This window comes from Antrostomus carolinensis, unplaced genomic scaffold (assembly GCF_000700745.2).
Source record: "Antrostomus carolinensis isolate BGI_N321 unplaced genomic scaffold, ASM70074v2 scaffold7479, whole genome shotgun sequence".
Classification (NCBI taxonomy): Eukaryota; Metazoa; Chordata; class Aves; order Caprimulgiformes; family Caprimulgidae; genus Antrostomus; species Antrostomus carolinensis.
In genome coordinates, this window is record NW_010337806.1 from 1 (window position 1) to 11,920 (window position 11,920).

Below are 11,920 nucleotides of genomic sequence, written 5' to 3' on the forward strand. Positions count from 1 at the left end.
AATTTCTTTGGAATATTTGTGGAATAAGAATCGTCCTTGTAATTAATTTTGCATTATTATTATTTGAATATCCCTTTTTTTTTAAAAAAAAAAAGAATAATAAGTAGGAAGTGTCTTATTCTGAGAATGAAACTAAAAACCTGTTATAAGAGGAGGTCTCATGTTTTTCCATTATTTGTTACTGTATATTGATGTCTTTTTTTTCCCCCCCTTAAAAAAGCTTGACATATCTGTTCTTCTCTGTGTCTGTAATGCGATATGAGCCAAAAAAAGGAAGATAGTGGGGTGCAGATGAAATGGTGTCTGTAGATACTCTTTAGAGCCTAAATCTGATTGCAAACTGCTCAAGAAAATAGGTTGTCTTTGTGGTTATGGTGTTGAAAATTGACTGTAAGAAACCTGTGTCACAGTGTCGGTGTGTGAGCAACCACACAATCGCTACACGCCTCGGTTTGCCCGTCTGTAAAATGGGTTCACCCGTCCTCATCGTGCTCACAAATGTCCCTGCGACTTCCAGCAGGCCAAAAAAAGTGTACAACAGCCACTCTGTGTTACAAGCAGAAACAAACACACCCCAGGCTGAAAGAGTTGGGGCTGTTCAGCCTGGAAAAGAGAAGGCTCCGGGGAGATCTTATAGTGGCCTCCCAGTCCCTGAAGGGGCTACAAGAAAGCTGGGGAGGGACTTTTCATAAGGGCAGTTAATGACAAAACAAGGGGAAATGGGTTTAAGCTGAAAGAGGGGAGGTTTAGATGAGATATTAGGAAGAAGTTCTTCACTGTGAGGGTGGTCAGACAGTGTCCCAGGTTGGCCAGAGAAGCTGTGGCTGCTCCTCCCTGGAAGTGTTCTCGGCCAGGTTGGATGAGGCTTTGAGCAACCTGGTCTAGTGGAAGGTGTCCCTGCTGCTGGCAGGGGGGGTGGAACTGGATGAGCTTTGAGGTCCCTTCCAATCCAAACCAGTCTGGGATTCTATGATCCTTGGGTTTTCAGGCAGTAAGAGTTGGATTCAGCTGTCTCAGCACTTGCGTGTTCACCTTTTTTCAGAGTTATTTTGGCAGAAGCCAGCTCAGGCACACATCCCATCCCTGAAGGCCGTTGCCACGGATGAAGCACCCACCACTCATCGTGAGCACGGTGGCTTGCTATACAAACGGAGCGCAGTTTGTGCAGTGTGTGTATTTATCTGTATTCTTTCTCATAGGTACCTTTAACATTTGTCTGGCTTAAATTTAATGGGAGCCGCTGGGATCCTGCAGACAGGAAAGGGCGAGGGTAAGGTTTTTGTCATCGTTTGGGCTCTTCCTTCCGACAGACCCCCTTCTCCGTCTGTGTGTCTCTGCCTTTCTCTCACTTATCTTTCCCCTATGTTCTTTTCTTACGCCTTTCTCAACCGCATTATTTCCTTCCAGGTCGTTTCAGTCAAGTGAAGTAGGCAGCTGGTGGCATGTCTTCGGTATTGATTATTATGGGGGCCACCCAGGCTGGCAGTCTGGGCTGGGCAATCAGTGCTAGGGGACTCATTCTAACAGTCTGGAACCTTTTTTTTTCTTTTTCTTTTTTTTCTTTCTTTTTTCTTTTTTTTTTTTCTTTCTTTTTTTTTTTCTTTCTTTCTTTCTATTTTCTGTGTAGGTCTCTTTAGTCAGCCTTATAGCTAATGCCTTGGGCTACTCGGAACTAGGTGCCATAAAGTCCCTTAGGACACTAAGAGCTTTGAGGCCTTTAAGAGCGTTGTCCCGATTTGAGGGGATGAGGGTAAGATGCCATTAGCAGCTGATCCTTCTGCATGCCTGTGGAGCGGTTTTTTTTAAGCATGCTAGAACTGATCAAAACTGGTGGAAAGACAATTTCAAACAGAATTCATGATGCAGCTGCTGACTCGATCACCTCTACCGTGGATGTCCCCTCACCCTGCCCACCGCTGCACCCTCCCCTCTTAAGAAAGGGAGATGCATTAAGCTGCCTCATTACATTAATTACTGGCCCAAACCACATGCCATTTGTAGATGACGTTAACACTTGGCTGTTCTCATTGAGCCTGGCTTTACCTCTAGCATCCGAGGGGGCTTCTCAGCTGTAATTTTTTTCTATGTAGGGAGAATCACCAGGTGCAAAGAAGCAGAATTTGAACCACCTCAGTGTCTCCAGCCCCTCTAGGCATTGGCCGCTGGTGGAATTGGATTGAAAGACTCTATCTGAGGGGTTTTTAAAAATACAATCTGCCTTCCCGGGGGTAAAAGGCTGCTTCCTTTCTTGGATCACTCAGGCCTTCAGGAAGGGACTGGCTGGGAGCTCAGCTGTTTGGAGAGAAAAAAAAATAATAATTAAAAAAAAAAAAAGGCTTTGGTTTAATTCCTCTTGTTGCACCTTGTTGTTCTCGGTCCAGTCTGGTGGTGACTGGAAGCCTTGTCTGATAGTGAAGCTTTTCCTTTCCACTCCCTCCCTTTTACCATGCTTTATGGTCCCCTGTCCTGTCACTGTGGAACGAGCAACGAAGCACAAGCAAAGCATTGAACTTAACAAGCTTTCCTCAAATTGTTAGACAGCACCACTGTCTTGGGGATTTGAAATTATTGCAGTGTCTCGCTGCTTTGCCACTAATATTCTGTATTTCGGTGCTTTTTCTTTTTCTTTTTCCATTTGGGATTGAATTAAGTCTTATAAGAACATGCAAAAAAAAAAAAAATTGGATGTTTGTTAAGTAAAGTGTATGTTGTATTAATGGGTTTCCCAGTTGCTCTGAGAACAATCTTGTAGATCTTTTGTGCTAAATCCCAGTTAGCTCATGATTAGAGATAGTACAAGAGATAAAATGATGTATTAAAAGAAAAAAAAAGAGATGGGAATAGCAGTCACACAGTTTTACTTCAGGGTCTGACTGGAGCAATTGCACCTGGATCCTTCTGATCTCCTTTGAATTTGCTGTAGTGTAACTGAGCACAAAATACAGCTCGAGAGAGGCAATGGAATCAGGAATCCACAAATTCCATAGGAAGTGATAGAAATAAATGATATCATCCCAAATCCAAAGTGGGTTGTTTGTTCCCTAATAATGTTATCCTGGTATTATTTCTTTGTGTCATTTAGCTTAATTCTAAACTTTTATTCTGTAATACAGGCACAAAGGATGAAAACTTTTCCATTGACACAAAGCCAGAGCTTTTGTTGGGCTGGGTTCAGGTCCTGCCTAAGAGTGTGATCACAAAGGGAAAGGCTTAACACTAAACCTGCAGATATCAAGAGCTGGTTTTAAGCCGTGCTGGGGAGAAACTGAGATTTCTAATGCACAATCAGGAAATTCTTATGTGTAAAGTGGGGGATTTTCACGGCAAAATTATGACTGCAGCCTTGTTAGTTACCTAAAGCCAATGATTTTTCCTTTGTTTTGACTTGAAGACAAATCTCACTGCCCCATGCAACCAGAACAATTCTTCTGAGCCAGAGAACAGAGATTTGAAATGCCTTTGCAAAAGAAACATAAAATGTAGTTCTTTGCTTTTCTCTACTCCATAGTAATCTGCATTTTCAAGAGCTTGCTCTGCTCTTAAATTATTCAGGAAGTTTGACAGTACTGCTATGAAACGTGCATGCGTTTTTGTCAGTCTGCACACAAAAGCCATGTTCCTTCTCTCGGTTCTTTTTGAATGCTGGATAAATTGAACCTGCTGTCAGTGACCAGATTTCAGGAGGATGTGACACTTTCTTCACTTGCCTTGATGAACTGGAATAAAGCAGCGTTTTGATATCGGAAGGATCTGAAACCAAAAAGGCAGCTTGCTGTTGTGTTGGTGTTCAGCAGCAGAGCATCTTGTTTGGATGAAGGGAGAATGAGAGCAAAGACGTTCTGTGTGGAGCTTACATGGGCAAGTAGTGATAGAACAAGGGGTGATGGCTTGAAACTGGAAGAGGGGAGATGGAGGTGAGATGTGAGGAAGAAATTCTTTGGTGTGAGGGTGGTGAGACAGTGTCCCAGGTTGGCCAGAGAAGCTGTGGCTGCTCCTCCCTGGAAGTGTTCTCGGCCAGGTTGGATGAGGCTTTGAGCAACCTGGTCTAGTGGAAGGTGTCCCTGCTGCTGGCAGGGGGGTTGGAACTGCATGAGCTTTAAGGTCCCTTCCAACCCAAACCATTCTATGAGCTTGTCTGGAGGGCCTGACTCCAACCTGTGTCTTTACACCTCACTGGGTACAGAGTGATGGATTCACAGCGTCATTTAAGAGCTGTTGTAATGCTACCTTCTGTCTAGATCTCTGTTGTCTTCAATTTTCCTTCATGCTCACTACAGTGGAGGACGGGTGCTTGCTGCAGAGCTGATCATGTGTGTGGTGGTTGCAGTCAGCAGCAAACTGATGGTGTAGGAGGAGAGGGGACACTTGATGGTGGCCAGGACTAGTTGTGGCTCAGGTGCTACTACCTGAGGACTCCCAAATCACCATGTAATTGAGTAGACTTTCAAAACTAAGGCAAAGGGGTAAAAACAGTTTAGATTCTGTTCCTCTATTAAAGGAATCTAAATTAGGAGATCATAATAAAAGATTTAATATCCTGCTGACCTAACTCTATTAAAAGCCTGAGAGCTTACATTTTGTCATGTGTTGGCCAGGGACATGGTGCTCCCAAACTGTGAAAGGCTAAAATTAGGAGATGGTGGAAGATACGAGCTCTGACAAAACCCATTATCGCTTCCTGCCGTGTTTGCTGCAGTTTGGAGGAAGGAACATGGCTTTTCTGTCTTCTTGAGCCTGCATAGCTGCATGCTCAGCTGTCTGCCTGAGACAACTTGATTGGCCTTGCTTAGTCACAAATATGATCTTGATGTTTATAGCGACTCACTGCTTAGTCTTAACAGAGCAATGCCGGGCTTGGTCCTGTCCCCACCAAAGTCAGAGCCACGTGGTTTGCTGGTGACCTGGGTGGGAGCAGGAGCCAGGCTTTGAAGTGATAACAGCCTTGTTTGAAAGTGGGGAATGGCCGGAAGGGCCACTGGCTGATGAGACCCATCAAATCCATAAGCAAAAGTGTCCTCAAACTTGGCTCTGAGAAAATTGTAGCTAGGAGCCTGTTTGTTACGAAGAAGAGAGTCTGAGCCTCACTCAGCAATGTCCCCCCTCTCCCTTTTGATGACTAAAATTGTTGTTTGACTAAAGAAGTAACAATCCAGAAAATCAAAGCCAGTAAATCGAACAAGCTGGCCTGTTTTATTTTGGAAAAAAAAAAAAAAACAAACCAAAAAACCAGAGCTTCAGTAGGTGGCTTTTGAGCAGAATTTTTTTTAACCGCTTGGAATAAGTTCACTGCCAACTTCTGCGTGGAGTTAAACGCCACAGATCTGTCAGTGGCCTTACCTCCTATTCCCCCCCCAAAAACAGCTGTATTGATGCTTGCTGTTTCCTGCCTCGTGTTTTATACTGAAACTTTTTCCCACCCCTTCCAACACAGGTGGTTGTCAACGCCTTGGTTGGCGCTATCCCTTCCATTATGAATGTCTTGTTGGTCTGCCTTATCTTCTGGCTGATTTTCAGCATTATGGGGGTTAACCTGTTTGCCGGGAAATATCATTACTGCTTTAATGAAACAGCTGAGGAACGCTTTGAAATAGAAATTGTTAACAACAAGACAGATTGTGAAGCATTGATGCCACCCAACTCCACTGAGATTCGATGGAAGAATGTGAAAATTAACTTTGACAACGTTGGGGCAGGATATCTGGCTCTTCTACAAGTTGTAAGTTTGACTTTCACCATCTCCCTTGTAGTGGTAAATACAAGCTGCTTCCAATGCATTTTGATTGCTTCCCTTCCTCCGTGGAATCCCATTAATCCCACTCCAGTTTGGGTCTGGAATAAAATTGCCATTTTATCTTTCATCCCTTTACCTAGTATGGGTCTCCCAGCACAGCAAATGGCCCCAACTCTTCAAAGAGTCTACCAAACCTCCCATGAGACAACAGTAAACTTGTTTAGATTCCTTTAGATGAATTTCATAGAATTATGAATTTCATTTAGATGAAATGAAAATTCTAAATTTCATTTAGATGAAATGAAAATTCTAAATTTCATTTAGATGAAATGAAAAGAGAAATATTGAAGTAATATTAAATTTGGGTATAAGGGGCAATCAAGAGTGCCAGGAAATCCTTGCCATAGCTGGTGCAAATCAGACTTGTTCTTTTACTTTGGGTGAATTTTTGTCTAAGAGAACGTGTGTTTTCTTTGCTAGGCTACTTTCAAGGGCTGGATGGACATCATGTATGCAGCAGTAGATTCCAGAAAGGTAAAGTGCATGACCACAAATTCCCCTCCCAATGTTTCACTGTGCTATTTTGCTTTGGTAAAATCAAGAGTAAAAATTGTAGAACTATGCTTATATTATGTATTTAATGCTGCGATTGTGCCGTTTGCTCTGGTTAATGTGCTAAGTTAAAAAAAAAAAAGCTCAAGAAAATCCCCAAAAGGGCAGAGTTCTTTGGGTTTCTTTAGGGGCAGGGAAACTCCTGCTGGAGTAGAAATACAGTGAAGAAAGGAATATAGTGAAGTTCTATATTTCATCATCAGAATGAATGATGGGGAGGAATTAGCCAGAAGGTCCTCCATGAACTTTGCATCTACATGGGAGCCCAAGTGTCAGTCTGAATCCAGAGCTCTTTGGAGCTCTTTCTTCAAGCACTTTTCTTGTTCTTGTATGCTGGAACCATGCAAACACCATTCCTTCCTTATTTGCTTTTCCTTCTCTTCTCTTGGTTTTATATGAAAAGATTTTAAAATGGATTTTCTTGTCCTACACTGAACGCAGGGTTGGAAACAAATAGTATGACTATGTCAGAACAGTTCTTCTATCAGATGATTGGTCTTCCACATCCTTCTTCAACAGAAAGAAGGATGTCTTCACTTTGACAGCGCTTGTCATTAAAACGATCATTTCTTTTGTGATTTGCAGTTTACTGTATATGTTATGGGCACTCACCTCATTTACAGTGAAAGTTTATAAACTGTAGCATTTTATATTTATGAAAATTAGTTCACCATCCTCCCAGGATATACATACAATATACATGCATTTGTTTTACTTTAAACAGTGTGAGGACACGGTTTTCCATAGGTAACTACAGCTTTATAAAGCCTTACATGGGAAAAACTTACAAACATGACTCATCTCATTGTGACTCTATTTCTATGATGGCTTTGAAATGTCATTTATTTCTCTTCTCATCTTCTTTTTAGCAAGAAGAGCAACCCAAGTATGAGGACAACATTTACATGTACATCTATTTTGTTATCTTCATTATCTTCGGCTCCTTTTTCACCCTGAATTTGTTCATCGGTGTCATCATTGATAACTTCAATCAACAAAAGAAAAAGATAAGTGATCTGTGTTTGCTGATTAATAGGGGAGCTGAGACCTGTTAGAGGAATGTTGAGTTTTCAGGCTGATGGGGGGTTTTTTTCTGCAAAATAAAGGCTGAGGCTCTGCACAAACAGAACTCCTGTGACTTAGTGCATCGCTCCCACCCCAGAACAGGCTCAGGGAGTACAAGAGGCAGCCCAAAGCTTTATGTAAAACTGGAGCCAGATGAGACATTTTCTCCAGAATACATTTTCATGCATTTCTGGTGGGGGTTTTTTTTGCCTTGAATAAAATATACAGACTGGCAGCAAGATGTCTTCTTTCCCCCTCCCTCCCTCTCTCAGATACTGCTGTTCTCTGTAAGTCACGCTGAGGATCGGTGTAGATGCCATACCTGCTAAATAGCCTGGCACCTCTGCTACCTGTATCACAGATGAGACAGAGGGGATGGGGAAGGATGCAATAAAACAGGTTATTCGTAGGAAAAATGCTCAGTTTTCTTTAAAGGAAGCTTAGTAAGCTTTGGGTATTAGTAGAAGTTATTTCTGTCTAAAATAGCTGCCACCAACTTCCCATATGGCAGGTATCCTCATGACTTAGCTGGGATGTTATTCCTTTCCCTTCTGATGTATGAGCTGATTGTAACCAGTTTTCCTTTTGCCCCTTTACTTTGGAGGTCAAGATATTTTCATGACAGAAGAACAAAAGAAGTACTATAATGCCATGAAAAAACTGGGCTCAAAGAAGCCTCAAAAACCTATTCCCCGACCTCTGGTGAGTATGTTATAAAGGGAACTGAAGGGAAAAAAAATTAACTGCAGCCCAGACTTTCAAAGGAACTTTGTCTCCAAAAGCATCCTTTGTTCTAACTCATGCTGGACTCCACAGCACCATGTTCTTGTCACTATAATTCAGGTATGATCTGAGAAAGGTTAAAATGCTACAGCTGTGGTTGATGTTAATCACTTGGCTCAACTGAATTGACAAAACAATCTGAAAACCCTGCCTGGCTGAGAGGTTATAGCTGGAGAGCAGGAGACCTCCTGGCATTAGTGAGCAGGGTCTTGGACAGTTAGAGAACCTTGTGGGTTACACTGATCGAGACCTGAGCACGGTTCCCTGCTTTCTGAAGGGCTTTGCCTGTAATTCTGGGTCCCTTCGACACTGCTGTGGATAAGTCATCTCCTGCTGCTGCCAGGATGCAGGAGAGGTTGTTGAAATCCAGTTCAAGTATCCTGCAGCCAGAGTCATGGCTGCAAGGCAGACCTGGCTGATTTCTCCAGTTGTGAATGGAAGGTCAGCCCCCTGCCTTTGGTCTCAACATAATTATGTTATTAATAAGATTTTTCAGAGCATGTTTGGGGTATAAATAACAGTATTTTCCTGCCTTTCCTACAAGCAGATTGATTTGTGGCTACAGTTTGCCTTGAAAGCTTCATAAGATACTAAAAAACTTATGTTCTCATCCCTGTTTCCACCAACAGTGAAATAATGTGTTGACTGGTGGTAGATTTTTGCTCGGGTGTGTTTGGTTCATTGTCTCTCTCGCCTTTTGCACAGAACCGCATTCAAGGAGCCGTCTTTGACTTTGTTACTCAACAAGCATTTGATATAGTCATCATGATGCTCATCTGCCTCAACATGGTGACCATGATGGTGGAGACGGACACACAAAGCAAGCAGATGGAGGACATCCTGTACTGGATCAACCTGGTGTTTGTCATCTTCTTCACCTGTGAGTGTGTGCTGAAGATGTTCGCCTTGCGGCACTATTATTTCACCATCGGGTGGAACATTTTTGACTTCGTGGTTGTGATTCTGTCCATCGTGGGTAAGTGCCACACCAATTAGCTAGAGGTCTGTGAGTGCTAGGCTTGTCCTCCTTGGTGTTTGCAGAGTAGAGCGCGTTCTTGTCTTTGAAGGGGATGTCTAGGCAGCAGGACCTCTGGCTTCTCTTTTTAGCCTTGTGAAGAGACTGTGGCAGAGTTTGGCAGCTTGAAGTCCTGACTAACGCACACTCCTCCCTCTGTTCTGGTGTTTGTTTCCAGTTATGTGGAGTAAAACACTTGACAATTAGTCTCCTTGTCTTTAAAAACAGTAATTTTACTCACCTCATCAGAATGTTATAATGCTTACTAACTACTGAAAATAGCATTGCAGTGCTTCCTCCATCAGCATGTGATTTGCACTCTTGTTTTCAGTTTGGTTGAATGTTGAATCAAACAGTTTCCTCCAACAGGTGGTTTTTTTTTTGGTGGTTTATTTAGCATCTAATCTGTAAAATATGCACAACCTCACAAATAAAACAGGGTCACTCAGAAAGCTTGGCTGGATGCAGCTCTGCCCAGGCAGACTGACAAAATACCAACATTTAGAAGCTGTTCTGTGTTCTAAAACACAGGTTTCTCTGCTGCTTGAAATAAATTTCATCTTACACATTTTTTTAGCACCTTCAAAGTAGAGCCCATAGCCTGACTCCCATGGCAGAGGGAGGCACTGAGAACTAGACATCTCCAAGAAGCTATTTGCCCATCCTTATCCAGGTGGAACGAGTCACTCTGCAGCTGTACCTCCCTCCTTCTCCATTTAGGAGAACTATTTAGGGAGCCAGAGCGTCTAGCTAAGACTTAGCTGCCTGAAGGTGAGGCCTCTTAGTGGCTGAACCCCTTTGAAAATCCAACCAAGGTATTCTGTGTGCCCAATCCCTCAACTAGGTTCAGCCGAAACAGCAGTCTGCCTGTCTCCATGATCACACTTGTTTCTTTTCTTCTCCTTTAGGAATGTTCCTGGCTGAAATCATTGAGAAGTATTTTGTGTCACCCACTCTCTTCCGAGTCATCCGACTGGCTCGCATTGGGCGTATCCTGCGTTTGATCAAAGGAGCCAAAGGAATCCGCACTTTGCTTTTTGCCTTAATGATGTCCTTGCCTGCCTTGTTCAACATCGGCCTCTTGCTGTTCTTGGTCATGTTCATCTTCTCCATCTTTGGCATGTCAAACTTTGCCTACGTCAAGCATGAGGCTGGCATCGATGATATGTTCAATTTTGAGACCTTTGGCAACAGCATGATCTGCTTGTTCCAGATCACCACATCAGCTGGTTGGGATGGTCTGCTGCTGCCGATCCTAAACCGGCCTCCAGACTGCGACCTAGACAAGGAGCACCCTGGGAGTGGTTTTAAGGGGGATTGTGGGAACCCTTCAGTAGGGATATTTTTCTTTGTCAGTTATATCATCATCTCCTTCCTGATCGTCGTCAACATGTACATTGCCATCATCCTGGAGAACTTCAGCGTGGCGACAGAGGAGAGTGCAGATCCGCTAAGTGAGGATGACTTTGAGACCTTCTATGAGATCTGGGAGAAATTTGACCCCGATGCCACACAGTTCATAGAATACAGCAAACTCGCAGACTTTGCTGATGCTTTGGAACATCCTCTCCGCGTCCCAAAACCCAACACCATTGAACTCATTGCCATGGACCTACCTATGGTAAGTGGAGACAGGATCCACTGTTTAGACATCTTGTTTGCCTTCACCAAACGTGTCCTGGGGGACAGCGGAGAGCTGGATATACTGAGACAACAGATGGAGGAAAGATTTGTGGCATCCAACCCTTCCAAAGTGTCTTATGAGCCCATCACAACCACGCTGCGGCGAAAGCAGGAAGAAGTTTCAGCGGTGGTTATCCAGAGGGCTTACAGGGCTCGTTTAGTAAGACGGGGCTTTATTAGCCGAAGACCTGTCTCCACAAAACTGGAAAATGGAGGAACAAACAGGGAGAAAAAAGAAGGGACCCCCTCGACTGCCTCCCTCCCATCATACGACAGCGTTACCAAACCTGAGAAGGAGAAACAGCAACGGGCGGAGGAAGGAAGACGAGAAAGAGTGAAAAGACAAAAAGACGTCAGGGAATCCAAGTGTTGAGACAGGAAAAAAAAATATATATATAAAAAAAAAATAATAGAATTGTACAAATTACAAATATTTGCAAGTGAAAAGATTGTTTACAAACTTCATGAAATATATCAATACAGAACAGCTGTGGAAACACTTACCTGAAGATCTTATACCAAACATAGTCTGCTTACTGTGTGACAGCGTTGCATCTAAAGCAGTGACCTACCACCTGGTTAAAGGACCCTTGTAAACAAACATTTAAACACAAATGGAGAAAAAAAAAAAAAACACCACAAAAAAAACGGATTTTTCTATTGTTTGGGCAGGTGGATACTGCATGTTCCACATCAGTCAATGCAACTTAGGACAAACAAGCAAAATAAAACACACACACACACACAAACACACAGAGAGAAACAAAACCCGCTGCTGGGATTCATATATTTTCCAAAGCAGCTTAAAACAAACAAAAAACCACACAAAAAAAAGATTTTATTTTCCCATTTTGTTGATTCTTATTGAAAGAAAACCCAGAAGTCACAATGTTAAAGGGTTTGTTCATACAAGACTAGATTTGCATTTAGTTAAGCAGCAAAAGGAAAAAAATAAGATTAAAAAAAAAAGTTAAAACAAGTAAAACAAAAAAAAAAGGAAAAAAAAAAAAAAGAAAACAAGCACCCATTTA

At 42.7% G+C, this 11,920-nt stretch overlaps 1 protein-coding gene across 1 annotated transcript; it reads left to right on the plus strand.

Annotated features, from left to right (window-relative positions):
• Window positions 1-1,627: 1,627 nt before the first annotated feature.
• On the plus strand, window positions 1,628-11,262 carry LOC104530640 (sodium channel protein type 8 subunit alpha; the record flags this gene model as incomplete). Its single annotated transcript, XM_010175298.2, has 7 exons — window positions 1,628-1,750; window positions 5,432-5,716; window positions 6,212-6,265; window positions 7,213-7,350; window positions 8,006-8,110; window positions 8,897-9,167; window positions 10,115-11,262. Coding segments are annotated over 7 exons (2,124 nt in total), but the record flags the coding sequence as incomplete, so codon positions are not given.
• Between the last annotated feature and the right edge of the window lie 658 nt (window positions 11,263-11,920).